General features: G+C 36.0%; 1 protein-coding gene across 2 annotated transcripts in view; it reads right to left on the bottom strand.

Annotated features, from left to right (window-relative positions):
- LOC100805725 (alpha-N-acetylglucosaminidase) overlaps positions 1–20370 on the bottom strand; it is a 41595-nt gene extending 21225 nt beyond the window's left edge. Inside the window, exons 1-11 of one of the 2 annotated variants that reach the window (XR_416302.4) lie at positions 20016–20346; positions 19188–19261; positions 18650–18861; positions 17913–18034; positions 16729–16814; positions 15991–16085; positions 15449–15530; positions 10016–10122; positions 8786–8816; positions 8531–8648; positions 7137–7187 (exon numbers count right to left, since the gene is read on the bottom strand). Coding sequence is in view for 1 of the 2 variants with exons in the window: in XM_003535794.5 (XP_003535842.1) it covers positions 7137–7187; positions 8531–8648; positions 8786–8816; positions 10016–10122; positions 15449–15530; positions 15991–16085; positions 16729–16814; positions 17913–18034; positions 18650–18861; positions 19188–19261; positions 20016–20225 (1188 nt within the window). In the remaining variant the exon portion in view is untranslated. Of the gene's footprint in view, positions 1–7136; positions 7188–8530; positions 8649–8785; positions 8817–10015; positions 10123–15448; positions 15531–15990; positions 16086–16728; positions 16815–17912; positions 18035–18649; positions 18862–19187; positions 19262–20015 lie in introns of both variants that reach the window. The other variant, XM_003535794.5, reaches the window with a different exon arrangement.
- Between the last annotated feature and the right edge of the window lie 3960 nt (positions 20371–24330).

Here is a 24330-nt window from a genome sequence, read left to right as displayed (position 1 = left end):
CATTTGAGAAGATAATAGTGTTCTTGTGCTTCCAAATGTTCCATGTCAGTGCCATCCACCACCATTTCCATCTACTAGACGTCATTCCCTCTGTCACTCCATAAATGTGTTGGAAAAAGTGGTGCCTTGGATGGTTTGGGAAGGCACCCAACAAGTTCACCCAAGATAAAGATTCCCACCATATTGGAATGATCTTGCTGCACAAGAAGAATAGGTGACCTGCGCTCTCCTCCTTAACTCCGCAGAATGGACATCCTGAATCTCCAAGCTGAATTTGTCGCCTCCGCAAGTTTACTCTAGTTGGTAGTCTATCTCTGATTAGTCTCCATGCAAATATAACAATTTTAGATGGAAGCTTGATCTTCCACAGCTCCTCAAATGCTCCATCTTGTTGTTGTTCAGCTATTTCCCCCGAAACACATAATAGGCAAATTTGGCCATGTATTGCCCACTCGGGTCTGCATTCCACACCCACTGATCACCTTTGTGAGGCTGAATTGGGTGGCGTGCAACATCTAATAAGAATGACACCCCCAAATGTACTTCGCTATCAAACAGTGGTCTTCTCCACCTAAAGTTCCATTCCCAACCTGCATCTTTGAAGACCCCCATATGCTGTATACTTTGGTGTTGCTGAGTAGAAATGCTATACAACCTAGGGAATCTTGCAAGTAACGACTCCTCTCCCCCCATCCATACGTCCTCCCAAAATTTAAACTTATCCCCACAACCAACCCTCCATGCTGTTGTATTCTTCATTATCGCTCCATGATGCGAGTGATTAAGCACGAGCTTTAGATCCCTCCACCATACCGATTCACCCTTCCCTCTAGTTATTTCGCTTAAACCCCTCCAACCCACATACTTCGATTCTAGTACCCTAGCCCACAGCTCTCCTTGGCTATGAAACAGGTTCCATTTCCACTTACCCAGCAATGATAGATTGAATGAGTTAATGGGCAAACTTAGTGGGCTAGTAAAACAGCAAAATACATTAAATGGCAATAAAAACAAAGTGCTCTGCTAAAAATTATTAAAGCTTCACGTTTATTAGAGTATGTACAAAAGAGTTGCAGTATTCAACTGCACTCTTAGTTAAAGGGAGTTAGTTAAAAGATAGTTTGGAAGCTTGTTAGTCTTCCTAGTTAGTTCAAAGTTAGCTACAAACAGTTTCAGTAACTGTTTTATATATATACATATATATATATATATATCTTTGTAACACAATATTCACTGGCCAAATATATTTTTCCTTTCTTGATTCTTGAGTTTTCCTCTCTCTCAAACTCTCTAATCTTCTTTTATGATACTGTTTAGTTTCTAATAATGTTTATTAATGATAAAAAAGTGCTCCATGCACCCCATCAGATTTGTCCTTTGGTCTTCTTCCAAAATGCTTCAATTCCAGCCCAAAATAGCTATTGGGCCAATGGGCCCAAGTATGGACACTTCAGCACCTTTTTCTTTACATTTATTCATAACTTAGCAATGTAACCCAACCCATTATTGTTTTCTCCTTCAAAGAAACTAAGGACTCCATTGTTTTTGTTCTTACGCGTGTTATTGGGCCAATTGGAGAAATGGACTTCTCTAGCACTTCTTCGTCAGAATCCATGATCTCATCATATATAAATAGTCTTGTAACTACATTACAGATTGGGTTGAATAATATCTTCTTTCTCAATTGCAACTCGTCTCTTCTCTCAAATTCCCTCAACCTCTATTATGGTATCAGAGCTTAGGTCAAAAACCTAGCTTTTGTTCATGGCTTCCACATCAATTCCTAATTCTCCTCCTTCCTCCCCTCCTCCTCCACCGCCTCCTCTGCCGGCAAGCACTTCAAAGACCTTCACACACTCTATCTCTCAGAAGCTGCATGCGAAGAATAATCTTCTCTGGATTCAACATGTTGAACCTGTTATCTGAAGTCATCATCTTGAAGGTTTTCTTATTATAGGAGTATTCTTACTGTGTACTTGTTATTTTTCTTTCTTAGCCTAACTACTGTTATTTTTCAGTTAGTAATAGTTAGTTTAGTAGTTAGGACAGTTGTGTAACAGCTGTCACTAACTAACTCTAGTTAGTTGGCAGTTACCCTACTGTACCCACTATATAAACCAAAGTGTAAACTGTTTTCTGTTTGGGTTGAATAGTAACAACTTTTCACCTCAGTGCATCTTTCCTTTTTCTCTCTCTGTTTCCTTTATGGTATCATTGAGCTAGTTTTTCGATCCCCATTTATTCCTCTTCATGGCTTCTGCTTCTGAAGAAATTCTGACACCAATTTCCGCAGAAACACCAGTCGCCGTCGCATCTTCCACCGCAACTACAAAGGATTTTTCACATTCGATATTGGAGAAACTCAAGAAGTCCAATTATCTGTTACGGTGTCAACAGGTTGAACCTGCGATTAAAAGACATCGTCTTCATTATCTTCTCACCAATCCACAGATTCCACTGCGCTATGCGACGCTTGCCGATCGTGATGCTGGAAAAACTTCACCTGAGTTTCTGCTTTGAGAACAACAGGATTAGCTCTTGCTTTCGCGCATCTCTGGGACAAGCTTCATTCACATTTTCAGTCTATCATTCGTGGAAAGAAGAAACAGCTTTGCGGCGATCTTTGAAATATTTATCTTGACAATCGCTCAAGTTCTGAATACCTTCTTCAAGTTTTGTTGTAAAATAAGCATAACTCACAAAATAAAGGGAGATGAATGCACATTTTTTTATTGAATGATCATCTGTTTAAATACAGATTTGTAGTAACTGAAAGAAACAACAATAACTGACTTCCTAAACAATAACAAACCACTAACATAACAGCTACTAAGTAACAGAAAATAAAATAACTAATTCTAAAGACTTGGTCAAACAATTAGTAGAAAATAACAAACTAATAGGCAACTGCTGATACATGTTCAACAAGTTCAGACCTAGATCAATTCTCTGTCGCCTATTGGAGAAGTAGTTCCAGTCAGTGAGCATGTTGATATAGTTCTTGATGGCTTACTAATGAATTTGAGTCGCTGGCTACTCTTATTAGTTGCAGGTTTGAGGCTCTTACCATTGATGACGTAGAGACTCTCCTTCTCCCTCATGAAACACGTATTTTTTTTTTTTTGATCAGCAAAAATACTAATATATTAATAGAGTACCAGAGGTACTGAAAATACAATAGTCACCTCAGGATTGGTCCCTATACAATAAGTGAACCAAAGCTGAGGAAAAGAGATAATACAAAGTTTGCCTTAGGATGCTATCCTATACTATTAGAAAATCCTGCTCTGATATTGGAGGACCATTGATTGAAATGTATATTGAAATCCTTCTCCAAGTGTGTGAGCCATGTCCATAACAAAAAAAGTGCATCATCTAATAATCTGTTAGCGTTGAATGTCCCATTGGAGAATATGATGTCATTTCTTTGCTTCCAAATGGTCCAAGTCAGCGCAAGCCACCACCATTTCCATCTACTAGCCCTCTTTCCTTCTAACGCTCCGTGACGTATTGATAAGACTCGCAAGCAATTGCTTGCTTCTATCAATCTCACAGAAGCTGTTAAACCTAATTATACCCCCAATTCCTCTCAGTAAATGTTTCCTAACACCACTGGTACTCCAGACCCACAAGCAAATGTTGCTCAGGCTCAGAATAGTGTTACTTAGAGCAGTGATTCAACATATTCCTATAATGGGAGTAATCGCTTTCTCAACAATGATCGTGGTGGTGGACGAAATTTTTCTCGTGGTGGCCGTGGTGGTGGTCACGGCTATAGAAATGGTGATGGCCAAGGAGGTAGAGGTCGTTACAAATACAATCATGATGCCTCTTATTGTTACTACAGACATAATGACAATTATGTCCCTACACAACCCATGAACTATCCAATTCAGCCAAATCACTACCCTAATACCCTCACCAGTACCCCAATCAGTACCCTAACCAGTCTCAATATCAGATGTTACCCCCTCCTAGCCATTATCCCAATCAGTACCCTAACCAGTATCATAACCAGTACCCTAGCCAGCCTCATTACAATCACCCTCAAGCACCTGCTCCACAAGCCCATTCACAAACCCACCCACCTGCTTCCCATCATGTCACAAATCTCCCTCAAAATATTCACCAGACTACACCCTTTGAAGGACTAGACCAAATCACCATTGGTAATGGTCAGGGATTGAGCATCAATTCCTCAGGTGAATCATCTTTCCAGTCTCCTTTTAATCCTAAATTTCCTCTTATTTATAATAATCTTTTGTTTGTCCCTGTAGAAACTCTAGAGAGAGAAAAAGAGATTTGTATATCTCATTTTAGAATATGCAAAAGCCACTGAGATCTCTTACAAGAACAGTACTTATACTGTTGAGATTCAGTTGAGAATTAGTTGTAACTGAAAAGTAACTAAAGCTAACTGTTAATTAACTACAGTAGTAAACTCAACTGAGTTAGTTACTCATATACACTTACAGTCCCTTCCATAACCAAAAATTTGATGAGTGAGTCAATTTTGCAAAAAGATAATTCTGTGTTTTTTGAGTTTCATCCTGAATTTTGTTTGTTAAATCTCAGGTCTCTAAGGAAGTTCTTCTTAAGGGATTGGTTGGTTAAGATGGCCTTTACCAATTCCCAGCTTTGCTTCAATTAACTAAACAGCAACTTCAGTCTTCTTTCACTGTCAATACCATGTCAAGAGCATCTTCTTCCGACTCTGTTTCACCTTCTGTAAACAGAATCAATAATGTCTCTGCTGTAAATACAGTTTCTATAGTACTGTTTCTTTTGCCACTTGGCATTCCAGATTAGGTCATCCTAATGCTGATGTTATGAAACTTGTATTCAAACTTTGTAATCTACCTCTTATCAATAAAACAAGTTCTGACTTTTGTTCCCATTGTTGCATTGGCAAATCTCATAACTTCCCTCCTCTCCCTCTCTTACTGTGTATTCAACTCCTTTTGAACTCATTTACACTGTTTATAAATACTATGTAACTTCTGTTGATGCTCACACTTGTTTCACTTGGTTGTACTTGTTGAAAAATAAATCAGAGACACTACCTATCTTTAAACAGTTTCAAACTATGGTGAAAACTCAATTTAATTTGCCTATTAAAGCTGTCTAGTCTGATTGGGGAGGGGAATACAGACCTTTTACTAAGTATCTTGCAGAGCTTGGTATTATTCATAGACTCATATGCCCTCATACACACCACCAAAATGGTGTGGTAGAAAGGAAGCACGGACATATAGTGGAAACAGCCTTGACTATGTTATCTCAAGCTTAGACCTTGGAATATTGGGATCATGCTGTCATTTCCAGTGTTTACTTAATCAAGAGGCTTCCTTCAACAGCTATTCAGAATGAAGTACCTTTCCAAAGGCTGTACAAAAGACTCCCAGATTACAAATTTCTCAAGATTTTTTGTTGTGCTTGCTTTCCCCTCCTCAGACCCTATAATCAGCACAAGCTACAACCAAGATCTCAGGAAGGTTACTCACTTTCTCATAAAGGCTATAAGTGTCTTGCAGCAGATGGCAGAATCTACATCTCCAAAGATGAATAAAGGAGATTGTCTACATGTCTCAAACCCCTGGTTTCCACCAATCAAATTCCTCTATGGTCTGCAAGCTGAATAAAGCTTTGTATGGGCTTAAACAAGCCCCAAGACAGTGGTTTGAGAGGCTGCAATCTACTCCAATTCACTTTGGTTTTGTTGCTAGTAAGTGTGCCCCTCTCTTTTTTGTGTACAAGACCGCATCTCACAGTGTATGTTCTAGTCTATGTGGATGATATCACCCTTACTGGCAGTTCCACTAAGCTGATTTAGCACCTAAAATCTCAGCTTAATTCTAAATTTTCTCTTAAAACAACTTGGTCTGCTAGACTACTTTCTGGGAATTGATGTTAAGACACTTCCTGACAAGTCATTACTCCTCACTCAGAGTAAATATATCCGAGATTTGTTGCAGAAAATAAATATGGCAGAGGCTCAGCCTATTTCTTCACCTATGGCTTCCAGCTGCAAGCTCACTAAAACAGGCTCAGATCTCTTTTCTGACCCTACTTTATACAAATCTGTTGTGGGTGCTTTACAGTATTTGACTATCACTAGGCCTGAGATAAGCTACACAGTAAACAAAGTCTGCAAACTTATGGTCAACCCTTTAGATTCTCACTGGATTGCAGTGAAAAGAATCCTAAGATAATTGAAGGGTACAGAGCAGCATGGTCTTCACCTTAAACCTGCTGTTTTGGGGCAACCATACACTCTTGGAGCCCTCTGTGATGCAGATTGGGCATCTGATATTGATGACAGAAGGTCTACTTCTGGGGTAGCTATCTACTTTCGTCCTAGTCTCATATCATGGTGGTCCCACAAGCAGCAAGTTGTTGCAAGGTCCAGTATAGAGGCAGAATATCGAAGTTTATCCCAGACTGCTGCAGAGATATCTTGCATTCAGACCCTCTTGACTGAATTGAAAGTTTCCTTCAGCACCCCTATTGTCTTCTATGAAAATCAAAATGCAGTGGCTATAGCTCATAATCCAGTCCTTCATTCACAAACCAAGCATATGAAAATTGATGTCTTCTTTGCTAGGAAAAAAGTTTTGACAAGGCAGCTAGTTGTTCATCATATCCCTGCTCTTGATCAGTGGGCAGATGCACTCACCAGGCCACTCTTGCCAAACAGATTCATGTTTCTAAGAGCCAAACTCAATGTGCTTGAGACTTCCTCAAAGTCTCACCCACCTTGAGTTTGAGGGGGGTATTAGAGTATTGTACAGAGAGTAGCAGTATTCAACTGCATTCTCAGCTAAGTGTGTTAATTAGGTTAGTTAGTAGGTTAGTTATTGGCAGCTGTCATAACTAACTATCTCGGCCTATATATCAAGTTGTAACACAAAGTTCAGTGCCAAATGATATTTTCACTTCTCATTTCTGAAGTTTTTCTCTCTCAAAATATCTTTTATTACATTCTGTTACAATTCTGTTAATCAGGAAATGATATTTCGACCATTTGTGGGCTGCACAAATGAATTGCATATATGACATGTAAAGTGGATTAAGCTTTGTAGGGCCCATCTACTCAAGAAAACAAAAGATATCTGGTCAGTTTCTGAATTCCATACTTTCATTTGAGGTGGCTTCCAAAATGATGAGTCAGAGTAGAAGAGCCAGCCCTGCAAATTCATTTATATATTTGTCAGCTACAAGTCACTGTATAAAGGCACCAAAATATTCATGAAAAGAAATGGAAAAAGAGGATAATTGTAACTCTTCAGCTATTTAAAGCAACTTCAACAGTACAGCATAAAAACATCCACAGCAGAAGAAACGAAAAGAGATTCAATCATTTGATTGTGTTGAAAATTAAGTGTATCATGCCTGTGATTAGGGTACGGAGAGTATTTATGTTCTTTGCATTATATATAGAGAGAGAGGAGGGATCCACTTACTCCAAGAGTAACTCATCATCCTCACCATTCATTTTCTTGAGATTTAATGGTTAAAATTAGTTACTTATTACAACCATTAGATCTTAAGAAAATAAATGGTAAGGATGAGAGGCAACTCTAAAATAGTTCTCTTGGCATAAATGGATCTCCTCCCATATATATATATATATATATATATTACTGTTGAAAGGATTTACTGTAATGTGTTGTATGTTGTATGCATTGGATGACAACACTTAAGTCTTTATTAATAATAAGCAAATAGAATCACTATTGATTACATAAGATCTGTTGAAGAGAAAGAACAAAGGCATATTTAGACTGAAACCGTGTGTTTGAATACAGCATGGTTATGAGTTTGTTAGTCGTTTATGTTAGAGCTATTTAGAATAAAAGGGTTTTAGTATATATACAGGCTTGGTCCAAGTGCTTTTATATGCTTAACCTAGTATTAAAAATATTATATAACATTAAAAATAGAAATCGTTTCAACTAGGTTAGACCATTGAACCTTGAACCAGTGTCTTCACCTGCTCAATCATCGGTTTCGGCCATGATTGCCTAGTACCTATGATGTATTTATTTATCCTCTTATAGTTTTGTCCATGATTTTCCAAGTTGGGATCTTATAAAATGAAAATGATTCGATAAAAAATGTCAAGAAAAACCTACAAGAAATTTACATAAAAATAACAAATAATATTTATTGTAAGATATCTGGAACAGGAGAATATAAGAAAGGTACTCCTGAAGATAATGGAGGCATCAAACTAGTCTATCTCTCTATCTTTGGGAGTTGAGGAATAAGGCTCCTCTAAATTGAGCCTGTTTATAAAGTGTACAAAGAAAGAGTGTATCCACCCTCCTTGGTTCAATTTAAAGTACAATATGATCTTTTAACCTACAAAATTAAAAGATAGATGTCCTTGTGTACTTTATACTTTATAGGCACACTTTAGAGCAGCTGTTTCTGGAATTGAGATTCTTATAAAATTTGAATTAGAGAACACATGGTATACAAGGAATCAAAAAGGAAACCAGAAGATCCCAAGTCAACTGAAACATACTTGCATTAACCAGACAGCATCCTTGTCACCTTTGGAAATCCCTTTATATACTGCAGCTCCAAGATTTGATATATATTCTGGATCATTGGTAGGTGGGGAGTTTTCATTGAACGTGTCACTGAAGTAAAAAAATATACTCTGTATGTCAGGAACAAAGATATTAAAAAAAAAACACTCCAGTCCAGTTACAACATTGCAACCAAATTGTCCAAGAGAAAATAAATAATGTAAAGTGTGGAGCATAAGTGAGTCTACCAGTTGTAAATGTCCGTTACATCCCCATATTCTGTAAAAAAATTTAAAAAAAAAGTCACAATTGAGGTAGATAGTGTGAAGGGGAAAAGGGGGAAAAAGCACAGAAGATTATAATCATCACTCAAGTATTCACCTTAAAAATAAAAGAAAGTGATAGATCCAAGTATTCACTCTGGTATAATAGGAAACAGTATAGAGCAATGCTCTAATTAAGTCATTATAGTAATGGAAGTAGAGAGTAGCAGAGGTAAGACACAAAACAAAAGAAAAACACAGAGAACCTATACTCTGCCTCAAGATCTAAGCCTCTGAGAAATCCATCTACATATTCAATACTCCCCCTTCATCCCTCCCTCCACCATACTCACACCTCATGCTTCCCATAGCCACCTATGAATTGTGTTAGACTCCTCCCTTTCCCCTTAACAGGTTTCAACACAATTCAATGACTGCCCCTTCCATTCCTGTCTCTCCTTTCTCTGGTCAACATGAACCAAAGGCTCACCATGCTCAGCAATCCCAGCAATGTGGTGCCCATTAATATCCACATGAACAAGTATTGGAAAGCCGCCTTAATTGCTGTCTCCCCTAACCCACTGTAGTTGCGACTTCTTCGAAGTTGCCTTAATTGCAGCTGCCTCAAGAGTGGTAGTGATATGGCCCCTAAAGAGACCACAACTAAGGGGGGTCACAATTACTATGACTTTCCAACACTCCTCCTCATACCTAGGACTTCTAGCCTAGAGCGTGGCAAATTCAGGTGGCCCAGCAGTGGCTCTAGGATAGGCTCTAATACCATATCTTAGAATGTGGGGTTTAGACCTAAGTTAACCCTACAAAACCGGCTTTTAAGGTGAGGGTTGCCTCCCACTTATATACTTTAACTTGGTCATATCTCTAGTTGATGTAGGACTAAACCACCACTCTTGACGTTGCAATTAAGGCAACCCAATAGAGGACCGCAAGGCAGCTCCTAAAGAGGCTGCAACTAAGGGGGATCTCAATTAAGGCAGCTTTCCAACACTCCCCCTCACATCCAAGGCTTCCAGCTTGGAGCGTGGCAAATGCAGGTGGTCCACAATGAAACTAGAATAGGCACTGATACCATCTTAAAATATGAGTTTGGGTCTAACTCAACCATATCAAACCAACTTGTAAGGTGAAAATTGTCCCTCCACTTATATACATCATTTAAAAAAGGGAAGGAAAAAAAAGAGAAATCAAGCACACCTTTGATTTGCTTCCTTATAAAAGCCTCCCCTATTTCAACAAATAAAGGATCAGATGGATCAAGAAGGTATGTACAGCACCAACGAGGATCACCGTCAACAGTGTTCCTAGAAGCAAGAATAATGAAATACCTCAGATGGTAAATACATGGTAGAGATGAAGCTTTAAAACTTAAAAAGGTCTTATCAGCAACAATCCAAAACAAGCCAGTGTGCAGTTCATTATCGTATTGTTGATAGTATGTGCTTTTATCCTAAAATAACGATTACAGAAGATTTAAGTAGTTAAGATTGAGATCAGATTATTCAAATCTGGTTTTATTTTATTCTCCTTTATTCTAGAAGATTTAAGTAGTTAAGATTGAGATCAGATTATTCAAATCTGGTTTTATTTTATTCTCCCTTTTCAAATCTGGTTTTATTTCATTCTCCTTTATTCTGCTTATTGTGTAATGTTGTGTGTCTTGGATGACCCACTAATCCTTTATTTATAATGAGCAAATAGGATCTACATTAATTACATAGACTCAATCTAATCTAAGTAATAATGAACAAATCCCTAATTGTTCTCTAATGATAATTAAGAGAATAATATATTATAGAAAAATGAACTGTATTTTTCTATATTTGAAAAAAGGTACTATGGTGTGTATAAATAGGGTTACAAGACTTTTTTTTTTTGGAAGGCAAAAATATATATTATTGATATGAATCATAGCAGTACCAGAGGTACTGTTGAAGTACATGGATACAAGACACTTAGTGTGTCGCCTTCCAACATAAATAACTACCCAACAGTAATCTCACTACATAGGATAAATATATCCAGCCCACTACATAGGATAAATATACGCAGCCCATATTAACTAAAATATTCCACCAGGTTAGAAGACCATTGATTGAAAGAAATACTAAAGTTTTTCTCTCTGGTCTGTAACCAAGACCATATGAGGAATAAGGCATCATCCATCACTTTAGAAGGTTGAAAGTGATTGCCCTCGAATACCAATTGGTTTCTATGCTGCCATATAGAGCTAGTCAATGCTACCCACCATCCATATCGATGAGATTGGTTTTGCCCTGCAAAAAAGCCCTCACAAAATTGAGCAAAATGAGATGCTGGAGAAGGTGTAATGGGGCCAAACATCTGGTTCCATCTCATGGATTCCCACCAAAGCCCTGTGGTCAATTTACAATTGAAGAACAAGTGATCCACCTCCTCTTGAGCATTCCCACATAGAGGGAATGAATTATCCTGAATCAGCACATTTCTTCTAAGGAGATTTCCTCTAGTGGGTAATCTATTTAAAATAAGTCTCCAAGAGAAAATCGCAGCCCTTGGGGGTATATTCAGCTTCCAAATAGTCTTTAAGATGTTAGCCTCTGGAATTTGATTGCTGGTCATCAATAATCTGTAGGCTGACTTAGTAGAATATATACCACTAGGATCAGCTTTCCAGACCCTAATATCCTGCATATGAGGCTGAATTTGTATATCATTAATTGCTTCCATAAAAATCAGGAACCAAAATCCCTATGATTGTTGCAACTAAGAAAGGAAATAAATAATAGCAAATCCTAATTATAGCTGTACAATCAGAATCGTATGATTCTGTCTAATTTCCACAATCATCTACATATATAATTCTAACACTCCCCCTCAAGCTCAAGCATGAATGTCACAAATCGAGCTTGTTACAAATATGGTCAACCAAATAGAAACTAAAGGTGGTTCGAGTCATGTGGTTGTGCCGGATAAACATGGTTCCACGGCAGCCAATGAAGGCCTGCAGTGATGATGGAGACCAGTATGACGCTCGCCAGAGATGTGTCACGCGTCAATTTCCTGAACTTCACGCGATAGGGCCCTGCGTGGGGCCCCGTGCAGTGGTGTTTTGAGTTTGCTGTGCACGTGGACGGCATGGTGTTCTTCGGCAAGGTCACTGAAAAAGCTTCCGAAAATTCAAAAACAGATCTTCAAAGAAGGAGAGAAGGGTCCCCGGAGCACTGGAACGTGGAAACATCAATCTAATCTAAGTAATAATGAACAAATCCCTATACCAGCAGCTGCTGGTCCTTTACCATCTTCTCAACCAGAGGTCTCTTCCACTGCAGCACCAGCTCCCTCATCCTCCCCTGTGATATCTGCTTCAGCACCCACTGCAGAATCACTTCCCTTGCTGGCCAGACCTGACAATACTCACTCCATGTGTACAAGGGCAAAAGCTGGCATTGTAAAACCTAGGATCCAACCAACTTTGCTTCTCACTCATGCTGAACCCAAGTCAACTAAGTCATCCCTCTTTACAATCCTACTTGACATGCAGCTATGAAGGCAGAATATGATGCTCTTATTCACAATGGCACTTGGACACTTGTAGACATACCTTCCTCAAGGTCTCCCATTGGTTGAAAATGGGTGTTTAGGGTCAAAAAGAACCCTGATGGGACAGTCAGCAAGTATAAAGCCAGGCTTGTTGACAAAGGCTTGGTTATGATTACAATGAGACCTTTTCACCTGTAATCAAACCAGTCACTGTAAAAATCTTTCTGACACTTGCTATCACTCACAAATGGAAACTTCAGTCGCTAGATGTCAGTGATGCCTTTCTCAATGGCATTGTTCAGGAGGAAGTCTACAAGACTCAACCCCTAGCTTTGAGGACTCCAACAAACAGCTTGTTTGCAAGCTCAACAAAGTAATCTATGGACTTAAGCAAGCCCCAAGAGCTTGGTTTGACAAACTTAGAACTACTCTTCTTACCTTCAATTTTAAATCCAGTAAGTGTGATCCCTCCATTTGTGTATTCAGGCTCTACTACTGTGGTCTACATGCTGGTCTATGTGGATGACATTATTGTCACAGGAAATAATCCCACTTTCATCAATCTCTCGTATATAAACTCAATTCTGAGTCCTCTCAAGGATTTAGGAGATCTTGACTATTTCTGGGAATTGAGGTCAGCTCTCAAACTAATGAATTTCTTATACTTACTCAATCAAAGTACATTAGAGACCTATTGGAAAAGACTACTATGGATGAAGCCAATTCATTTTCTTATCCTATGGTTGGTGGCCGTAAGTCAACTAGTACAGGATATGAATCCTTTTCAGATCCCTCTCTCTATAGATCTGTTGTGGGTGCTCTCCAATATGCTACAGTTACGAGGCCAGAGATAAGTTTTTCAGTCAACAAAGTGTGCCAGTTTATGGGTAAACCTACTGAACAACACTGGATGGCTGTTAAAAGGATACTTAGGTATCTCAAAGGGACTATAAACTTTGGTTTGCATATGCAGCCTCGGCCTAACTTCTCAGTTTCCCATTTCTCTGTTCATGCTTATTGTGATGCTGACTGGGCATCTGATCCGGATGACAGAAGATCTTCTTCTGGTGCTGCCATCTTTCTAGGACCTAATTTGGTCTCCTGGTGGTCCAAAAAGCAGACAGTGGTGGCCAGATCCAGTACAGAAGCAGAATATCGAAGTCTAGCCTTGGCCACAGCTGAAGTTACTTGGATTTAGTCTCTCCTAGCTGAACTAAAAGTCCCTCATGCTCCACCTGTTATCTTCTGTGACAACTTAAGCACAGTAGCCTTGGCTCATAATCCAGTTTTGTACTCAAGCACAAAGCACATAGAGCTTGACTTGTTCTTTGTTCGTGAAAAGGTTATTGGGAAACATCTTCAGGTTGTTCATGTTCCAGCTGCTGATCAAAGAGCAGATATTCTCACTGAGGCTCTCACCCTTTCTAACTTCACTACATACGGGACCAAGCTCAGAGTGGTTGAAAAGCCTTCTGCCAACCACTCTGGAGCTTGCGGGGGGGTTATAGGAGTACACTTACTCGTTGTAATGTTTTCTTTTTAACTAAAGCTGTAAGTCTAACTATAGTTAGTAGTTAGACAGTTAATAGTTAGCCTGATAGTTAGGACATTTGTGTTATAGCTGTCACTAACTAACTCAGGTTAGTTGGCAGTTACAGTTGTGTAACTGCTATATAAACTGAATTGTAATCAGTTTTCAGTTGAGTTGAATTTCCTCAATAAGAAATCACTGTACTCTCTCTCTTCTCTAAATCCTTTATGTATTCTATCCTTTCTTGTATAACACTATAACCAAACGTCCATCTTAACATTTTCATTTCTGTTATTCCTACTTTTTCTCATGTTGCCCCTTTAAAGTTCAGCATTCACTACCATATAGTATAGTTGGACGTATAGTTGTACGATAAAACTTGTCTTTGAGTTTGATAGGTACTTTGCTATAAAAAATGGCTAAATTAAGAAAACAACTTAATTAACAACTAAAAACTAGAATTCAAATTTTTGAGGGACTAAACGTTAAGATTGAATTTTTTATTGGGACTAAACTGAATTTCAAAATTTTGAAAGGACTAAAAAGGCAGCGAAAACATTGTGCCACTTACTTTGGGTGCCACATGGCACTTCCATATAGTGCCACATGGCACTTCCATATAGTTCCACATGGTGCCCCAATGTGATGCATGTGTTTTGTTAATGTGAACATCTATTTACCACATCATCCCTTAACGGACTAATTTTAATATAGGGACTACAAATGTTGACAGAAAATTAAGAGAGGACTAAAAGCTGTCAAGATTTATGAGGGACTAAAAATTATAATTTGAGAAAGTTAAGGGACCAAAAAACTTAATTAACCCTATTTATTATTTAATTATGTTACTTTTAATTTGTTTTTTAAAGACTATTATTCTTTTAATTTTATTATTTGTTTTCTTTTTTATTATATTTTCATATTATACATTTTTAATTATAGAAAATTCCGAACTTTTTATTTATATTTTCCAATTCTGTTTTTATTTTTTATTTTATTAATTATGCTTTTTTAGTTCTATTATTCTTTCAATTCTACTATTTTTTATTTGTCTTTTAAATTATGGTTTTTAATTCTGTTATTCTTTCAATTTTTTTTAATTTATATTTTTTATTTTGTTAATTATGTTGTCTTATATATATAATAGAATATATTTATATATAATATGATTAAAAAAACATAATTAAAAGAATACAAGCGCACACACGTATATATATATATAAAATATTTTTCTCTGTTTGCCATCCTTTGGCCATATGCCACAACACCATCCGCTATGGTCCACCATCGATAACACTGGTAAGTTAAGTGATTCATATCCATCAAATGTTAAATGCATATAGTTTTCTTAGGAACCACTATTTAGGAAGTCACACCCATTTACATTTTGCCTAGGAAATTGTCCTCACTTAGTCTATAATCAATTTCACATAAGCAACCCCCCCCACCCATCCATTCTCTTTGTATCTGCACACTTGTTTGGAATTCTTCAACTAAGTCATGCAATGAATGCAGCAAAAAGTAACACAAAAATATGACTGAAAAATAAACAATCATATAAAGGAGAAGTGAAATACCAGTCACCAAGTCTAGTTATTTTTGCCGAAGGGAATATCTTTGTCAAAGCAGCTGGAACATTCCCAGAGAAGGATGGCAGCACTAGAAAATAAAGAGTCAATGTTAAATCAGACCACTAAATTTAGAAAAAGTAGACAACATTTTACCCTCCATGAATTTGAAAATCACAAAGCATATATATGTGTGTGTGTGTGTGTGTGTGAGGGTGGGTGGGTGTGTGGGTGGGGTGGGGGGGAGCAAGCTACACCATCGGTGTACTTTAAGACAACCTCTAATTATAACTTGTTAGCGTACTCCAACTAAAAACAAGTGTGTGTAGGTTAGCAAACTCCACAAACATTTGCTCAAGTACATGCACTTGTTTTTTAGTTAGAGTGCATCAGCAAGCTACACCGTCGGTGTATTTTATGATAACCTAACTAAAAAACGAGTGTGTTAGCAAATCCTTACACACGCACACACACGTGTGTGTGACATGTGTTGATATTTAACAGAATGAAACTCAAAAAACAAATCTACAGGTTTTATGGTGCAAGTATACCAGGAGTCATCCCCAGCTCCAGCATTCGAGAGATTATCTGTTTTTGTAACACCAATTGTTGATCTAACCAATTTTGAGATAAAGGCCCACCCCAGCTGTGAAATGATAAATCTCATTAGAAACCAAAGTACATTCAGTTCAAAAGTGTTATTAGATGATCTGAACCCAATCCCAAGAGTTAAGGATCAGCATGATTAGTAATTTTTTTGTAGTTTTCTCATGTAGCTCTGATTCCTTATTTTTGTTTAGTCACTCTTTCAATAAAGAGATTATGATAGGTGTTTCCTAAATTTTCATTAAACTGATTTTTTTTTCTTCTTTAGGAGACTTAATGCTAAAATTAAGGGAAAACAGTAGTAGTACCCAATATACAATTTCATTTCTTATGATTTGGGTATTGGATATTTGTAACATTAGAAGAATGCATTTCTTAATAGTGTCCCACCAGCCCTTTGAGTTTTAAAACAGAAACAAGGTCTGCAAACTTTAAATAATTTTGAAACTGTACCAAACTATAACTCTCTTCTTTTGTTTTCCTCTAAGCATTATGATTTTCATATTATTTTGTCAATGTATTAAATGTTCAGCATGGACACACTCTTTATAGTTTATACAATATGAAATATGAATGAAAAATGAATATGAAACACAAACAACTTAATTTGCAAGATCATTTCCTAGGCTTTTTCTATACAGATTAAAAACCAACAACAGGGTTTACATACTGCTTTTACCTACCCATGTAAATTTCCCATGCGAGCCCAAGCAAGGAAAGCAGGTCCACCAAAGAAATTATTCAAGTCTTTTGAACTTATGTTAAAATCCTACAATTAGAAGATATTAGTCAAGTAGCTATTGAAAGAGAACAAAATATTAAATAGCTGTAGTTGTTCTTATGAAAATAAATTATATCAACAAGAATCATGCAATGCATCTAAATTTGGTAGGCGATCAGCTAAAGATTCCCATAACTACATTGTGAGAGTTCAAAGTCAGTGGAAGAGTCATGTGTATTGTGAGCATATATGCTAGTATGCCCACACTGACTTCATATAATTCCTATATGTTATATAGCACATATACTTCTCCTGTTAATAATATTAATAACAATAATAATAGTGTGGTAGTAGTAGTAAGTAGGAAAAACATTGATTAGAGAGAAGAGGAAGAAAGAAGTCCAGGAGCATAGCACCACAAAGAAGCTAAGAGAACCACTTTATCCCAGATATGTGATGTTGGTTAGCATTGTCATCGAAACTTCTAGCATTTTATCAAATATTATTAATAGAACTTATTTTATCCAGGTCTCTCAAAAAGTCTGGGATATCAGTATATTCTTTTATGTTCAGTTTAGAGGAAGCAAGGAAAAGAGTCTCTACAATTCTCTGTACAAACTTATCTCTGGTACTTATATCAGGTGCACAATTTCAATGATAACACCGCACTATTCAGCAATTTCTGGTCCAGTTATCATAATCAACAACATATGCTAAAGGACATAACAAACAAATACTTGTGCTCTATAATCCATCTAAGCATAAGCGCATGTAGCATAGTCAATCACATAACAAATTCCAAATGAAAACAAGCTACAAACTATATTTGACACAGAAAAAGTTAGACCAAGAGGTTGGGAAAGAAAGAAACAAAGAGTAAAAGAATTGTGAAAAAACTCGCATTTTGAATAGTATCACTAATAACAGCATAAATAAAATACTGAACTTCTAATATCATCATAACATGTAGCTGTTTAAAAAATCTGATAGGGAAAAAAGCTTTATATAGCACTCTAAAAAATATTTTGGTCTTCATAGATTCTAGGAACAAATCTTTGGCTCGATTAATATCCTCAAACTAGAGAATTCATTTTTCTTAAACCAAGCTTTATCCAGACATACACAAGCATGTGAATAGCACTTCACCTTAAAAACCTTTTGCCAAATTGCTTCCTGCCCAGTAAATGCCAAGGGAAGATTCACCCCCTGAAGTGCCATCCAGTCTAACTCTTTTTCCCACCTTTCCCAGTTCCACCAAACATATGAATCTGCAAATAACCAAGAAGAATATTTAGCTTATGATATTTGCTTGTAATGGCACCTCCCCCCTTCCCCTTGTGAGGAAATCATGTTAATTGAAAATCCAATAATTCCTCGACATGAATGGATTTGTAAGCTAAACATGGGAAGACCAACTCACCCAACTTAATAGTATTACATTTAGCAAGAGGATGATTATGTATGCCTAAGGGCAGTTAGCAATACCTTGAAACGTGCTTCTGTTTTTTATAAATCTCAACAGGATGATCTTGCACAGCAGTTTTTGGGATATAGTAAGTCTATGATCTTCTCTATAGCAGAAATATGTTTAGGCTACCTATCTGACCTTGAGAATGCACTGAATTTTGTGTTTCGCAAGTAGGTTATTTCCCCTTCCAAATCAAGCCTAGGACTTATTTAGTTGAAAATTTTCCATTTACAAACAGTGATTAGTTCAACTCCTTTGGAACAATTGACTCCCAAGATTATCATTCTTTATTAGAACAAAGTTTTAAGCATTGGTGCTTGTCAGCTACATTAGTTCAAATTCTCAGTCAGTGATGCAGTATGGAAAAATGAGAGAGAAATGTCTTGTTGCATGGAAAGTTGATTTTGATACTCACAACTAGAGGTAACAACATTTTGGTAATAATTCCATGGAACAGGGCGTTTAATCTTCAGACCCTCATCTTTTAAACTGGGTAGTGACCCTGGCTCAGGGATTGAAGTTGTCTGAATGCCACCTGTCTTATCCCATGAGACATGAGCACCACACCAATACTTAAGATACCAATGGAGGCCAGATGCAATCTCAACAGCCGTGGTTCCTCTAATGCTGACAAATATATATACATGACAGTGTCAGAATCAAATTAATATTAAAGGACGAAAGCAAACAAATCAAGTGTTCATATCCATGAGCAGAAGATTTCAATGCTAGAATTTTCACCACATGATATACAGAACAAACCAAGAAGCTCATTAGCATTGTATGCATGAAAATCAAATTTAAATATACGAAAAGCAGAAGCCGGATCAAATCTAGTAGTAACTTGTAAATAAAAGAAATCCAACCATCTCAGAAATTTAAGGAAAAGTTGGAACTCAGAAGGAATAATAAACAGCATTAATCATAATTTTCAGCATAAATTTCTGACATACATAATCTCAGGCTCATTCTGGCTTGACTTGTTGTGATTGTTTATTAGAAAACAACTGTCTCCACCACAGACATCCTGAAAATAGTAAAAATCGTATTTTTGTATTCAATCCTAAAAAAAATGAGAGCAGATGCAGATGCTAACGACTTTGAACAGTATCGTCATTGATGCTTCCAACAGAATTAGCATGTAAAGTGACTGTCACATGATCTAATGGGTTGTGAACTTATGATATGCAATTTAGTCTATAATAATACAAAATGCCTGTTAGAGGAAACAAACTGTTTTCCGATTTTCTTTATTGTTCTATTGAGAAATACTCACTTCATTCCTAAAATTACCCAATTGATCTTAAAGAAAGTGATTAATTTAGTTTATAGTAATAAATTTATCTTAAATTTATAATTTTTTTTAAAACTATCTTTGTCATTAATAAGAAACAAGTATCATTTCAATTTGGAATAGGAAAAGATTATACAAATTTCCTTTTCAGAACGGTCACTTCTATTCTAATAATATAAAACAAAGTTTAAATATGTTCAAGGTTCATCATAGACCGAATTTTATTTTGAGTTTCTAATAAATTCTTTTGTTGTTTTAAGTTTTTATTGTATTAAAATTTTTGTTTTGAATTCTTACCATTAATAATGATGTAGAAATTGATCTTTTCAACATTACTCTGGTTATAATTGTGTGACCTCATGACTAAACTGATGATAAGAAGTCTACAAAAGTTTTAATACATGACTCGTAACAACAAAAAAATCAAAAAAAAAAAAAAACCCTTCTTTTTACATCATGCATTATAGTAAAAAAAAAGGAGAAAGACCTTGGAAACTATTTTGAACTGAAAACTGGAGAAATGGATAGGAAGCAGCCTTTTGAGAAGACCAATGGCGGCGGCTTCTTGCACGGATGGAGGTGCCCTTTTGGAGTCCAAGCGCTGCAGCAAAGGCTCTATGGCTTCATACTTAGACAGTGCCGCCGGCAGTAAAGGCGTTAGAATCAATATTAGAAACACAAATCCCAACTTCAACATTGTTCTCTTCTTCCCACAAAGAGAAATGAAAAAGTATTGTTGGCTACGATGCCATGGGTTTTTATCAGTGGTATTTTGTTTCGACACCTAATTGCTACTGCGTTGACTGTGGCTACCGGTATTATCGACACGCATACTCATGTACAAACAAAAAGTTAATGTAAGAAAATGGATTTATTGGATTAGAATTTTTAAAAATAATTTTGACATAAAAAATTATTCTGAAAATTTTAAAAAACTTTACATAATGTTATGACATTTAAGAATTTTTTTAAAAAACTTTTACGACTAAAACTTGTGTAGTTTTGATTTTAATTAAATTTATAAAAAAATATAAATTCATAAAATTTCAAATGAGTTTATAGATTTATAATATTTTAAAACATTCAATAAATTTTAGAAAACATTCAATGAAGAAAAAAATAACAAGATAAATGATAAGGTTTGAATATAGAAGAAGAAAATCAATACAAAATCTTTAAATCTTTTCTTTGCTAATTGATTCGAATATCATGTCCGTAGTATTTCTTTTAGCCATTCATATATTAGCATCTTCTTATTAATTGAATGTGCATTTATATCCGGATTTATTCCAAGACTCGTCACCTATTTATATTTTATCGCATTTAAAAAAATAACATATTGAATTCTTAAAATGGTTTTGGAATAAAACTCATGCTGCCATAAAATCACTTGCCATCCCAATTAAACTTGAAACAGCCTCAGCATTTCCTTTCAAAACAAAACAAACGCATCTTTTTTTTAGATAAGCTGAAATTTATTAAAATAGATAAGCACAAGGAGTGCCCAAGTAAAGAAAGAAAACATATATACAAACTCCAAGGCAAAGCCATAAGGTCGATGATTGTTTGCCAAAATAAACAATCCCCTACACATCTAAAATAACTATCCTTTAATATCAAATTTGATCCCTCAATTTATTAAAAATATTCAATTAAGTTCCTTAGATTTTTGAGTATGTAATTGGATCTCTTTATCTTTAAATTTTATCCAATTGAATCCGTCTTCCTCCCTCGAATTAAGAATAACACCGTTAGGTTGTATATTCCAGCATCTTTTAATTTATGTTGTTACGTGTATATGTAACTAGTCGGTAGCCCGTGCGCATGCACGGGTCTTTTGTCTAAATGATTTTCGATGGAAAAATAATAAAAAAGACATTATAAAAAGATAAAAGAAGCAACATTCATATTAAATTGTTGTAATCTCAAATTGTTTGAAGATAAATATAAAGATGTCTGAAATAAACATAAACAAACATTGTTTTGCAAAATGACACCATAGATTTTCCTAATCTATATCACTATCATCCCAATCAATTGCACGCCTGATGACAACCTCCCAGATCTTCTCAGCACGCCTGTAATAGAATGAGAGTTTGTCTCAATGGCTAAAATCACCTTCTTGAAGGAATTTGTACCAAGGGAGAGTGACATACTTGTCACCGATGCCTTTGTCGAGCACAACTACATTCCATTGCAGTGGAGGTCCGAATCTTCTGAGAATTGTCATATGATCACCACAGTGGATTAGGCATTGTGTGACAGAGGTTGGAAGTTGCTGCAGGGGAAAAAAAAGGAGTTAGGCATTGAAATTAATATTTGTATGGAAGATATATATGGATATGAATATTTTACCAGTGGATATGGTGCGCCTAGCATTGATTGGGTGATTTCATATGTCCAGATGTGTTTTCTTGTTGGACGGCGCCTTTTGCATTTCTGCTGGTCTAATGGTGGAGTGAAGTGGAGGTCAAATTTTGCAGGGTGGTCGCAGGCCAGGAAATTTATCGTGACAGATTCATAAATCTGCAATTCTGTCCTGAATCTTGTTAGGCCATCAGCAAAGTAAAGTTTGTCTTTCTGTTGTCTGACTAGAATTTCGTAGGTTTCCCCATCATACTTAAATTCAACAATTTCAGGATAATTTGGTAGCCATTGGCGCTGATAAAAGCCTGGTATTTCTATGGCGTCCTGCAATGGGGAAAAAGTGTTTAAAAAAGGAAAACAATATCAAAAGGACAAAGGATAAAATATGGAAAGGAAGGCTTTGATTTAACCTTGTCACAATGGAAGGTAGCTTTAAACTGCAATATCAATGGTTGTCTGATAGCAGGCAATCTCAACTGCAGTTCAATGAGGAAAAAAATGGGCTTAGCATTTAAAAAACATGCATATTGACTAATTCAATTGTCTGCAGGTCTAAATTGTTGTTTTGTTGCAATGTGGTAGTAATTGGATTTAATAGTTCTAATTTAGGATAATTAAAATAAGATAAGAGAAGATGCATATAATATAAGACGCAGGAAACTAGATGCAAAGCATGAAAATAAGGAATACAAAACATTGCAGAGATCAGAAAATGCAGTAAAAGCAAATACAAATATCATATGATCGAACAGATAAGAAAATGCATTTCATGATTCGAATTAAAGGCCTAAATCAACAAACTTTGAAAGAGCAGAATCAGGATTATAAAGAGAATATAATAGATGATGTATATCAGAGATAATATGATCGAACAAATAAGAAAATACACTTCATAATGGTAATGAAGGACCAAAAGCAAGAAAGTTTGAAAGGGCAGAGTCAGCATCATAAAAACAATGTAATAGATGGTGCAGATAACTGAACTAATTAGAATCTTAATACAATAGTTCGAAATAATGGTAATAGAATGCTACGAAATTTAATAGACATTTAAAAAGATTTAACTTAATATTGTATATGTTTTGTTTTGGATAGGGTATAATCACACAGGATATGCATAGGTTGTTTTTTCCTACATGCATGAATTAAATGTTATTCTAGATGACATGCTACCTAGGGTTCATTGGCAATGACAATATAGTAGCATCATTCAAAATTATTGAATAATTTTCTGGATTCGTTACCAATGAACAAAAGTAAATTAATATATAAATTTCTGACTATGTATTTAATAATAGAACATCAGAATGAGTGGAACAGGTTTTTGAATTAGTATCAACAAAATGTCCAATTTCAACATGGATTGCGATAAAAGCACAACATGAATGCAAAAAGTGTGAGGGACAAAAATAACATTTAAATGTTACTAATATCTAAAGGGTAAGATAGATGATAACGTAGTATGCAAGAAACCTAACACAATGGGCACAAATAAATGAAGCAGAAGCAGGGAAAATTGAATTAGGGCTTTGCCACAGGAAAGAAAGTTGAGTGAGACAATGATGGATTCAAAAGCAGGATTGTTCAATATGTCTGTCCTAAATTGGAATTCAAAAACTCAAGAAAACATAGATGGCAAGATGTTGAATTTTGGTTCGGGATATGGATGAAAAATGTAACCAAATGCAAGAGAAAAATCAGGAAATGAATGAACATGCAGTCAGGTTTGGGTTTAGGCTTACCTTGCTTGAAGCGGTAGACATGGTGGTAGTCGCTTTGAGAGAAAAATTTCATTAGAGTTGAAATGAAGGTGGCAGAGAAATGAGCCGTGGTCTGATAATGTAAAGTAGTGGGTGATGGAAGGGTCATTGCTTTTCGGGGGGGTGTAAGTGACAGCAAGTTAAGTGGTTTGGGAACCGTGGAGCATTGAATGTTGGGTTGAAAGATTGGACGTGAATTGGCAGAATGATAAGTATGAAAGACTGTGGTGGTGGAGGCAGGTGAAAAGGTATTTTTATTGCTGAATATAACAAAGAGTAAGTTAATTTTTTGTATTGTTATAAATACAATTTGCATCATTAGATGAATGACCTGTCTAATGCTGAAGTCGATAATGATTTGGCATAGATAATATTTTGCAAGGCCAATTGATTATCTAAGAAAAGATAAATGGTTCTACTAAAAGAATAATAATAAGTGTATCAAGTTAGGAAAACAAACAGAGTAACATATATAATTCATTTTCTGAATGGTAGCATTTAAATTGAGATAAGCATTTTATTTTCTTTCGTGCAATTCATGAAAGAAATGGTTAATTTGGAGTTCATGAAAAAGGATGAAAATTTAAAATGCAGCAAATAAGAAAATGCACTCCATAAAGGAAGACGGGTTTGTTAAAATTAATGAATTATAGATTGGCTCATTTGATGATGTTT

The sequence above is a fragment of the Glycine max genome, chromosome 10 (genome assembly GCF_000004515.6).
Source record: "Glycine max cultivar Williams 82 chromosome 10, Glycine_max_v4.0, whole genome shotgun sequence".
Lineage (NCBI taxonomy): Eukaryota > Viridiplantae > Streptophyta > Magnoliopsida > Fabales > Fabaceae > Glycine > Glycine max.
The sequence above is the reverse complement of the archived record's forward strand: the minus strand, read 5'-3'. Positions and strand labels throughout refer to the sequence as shown.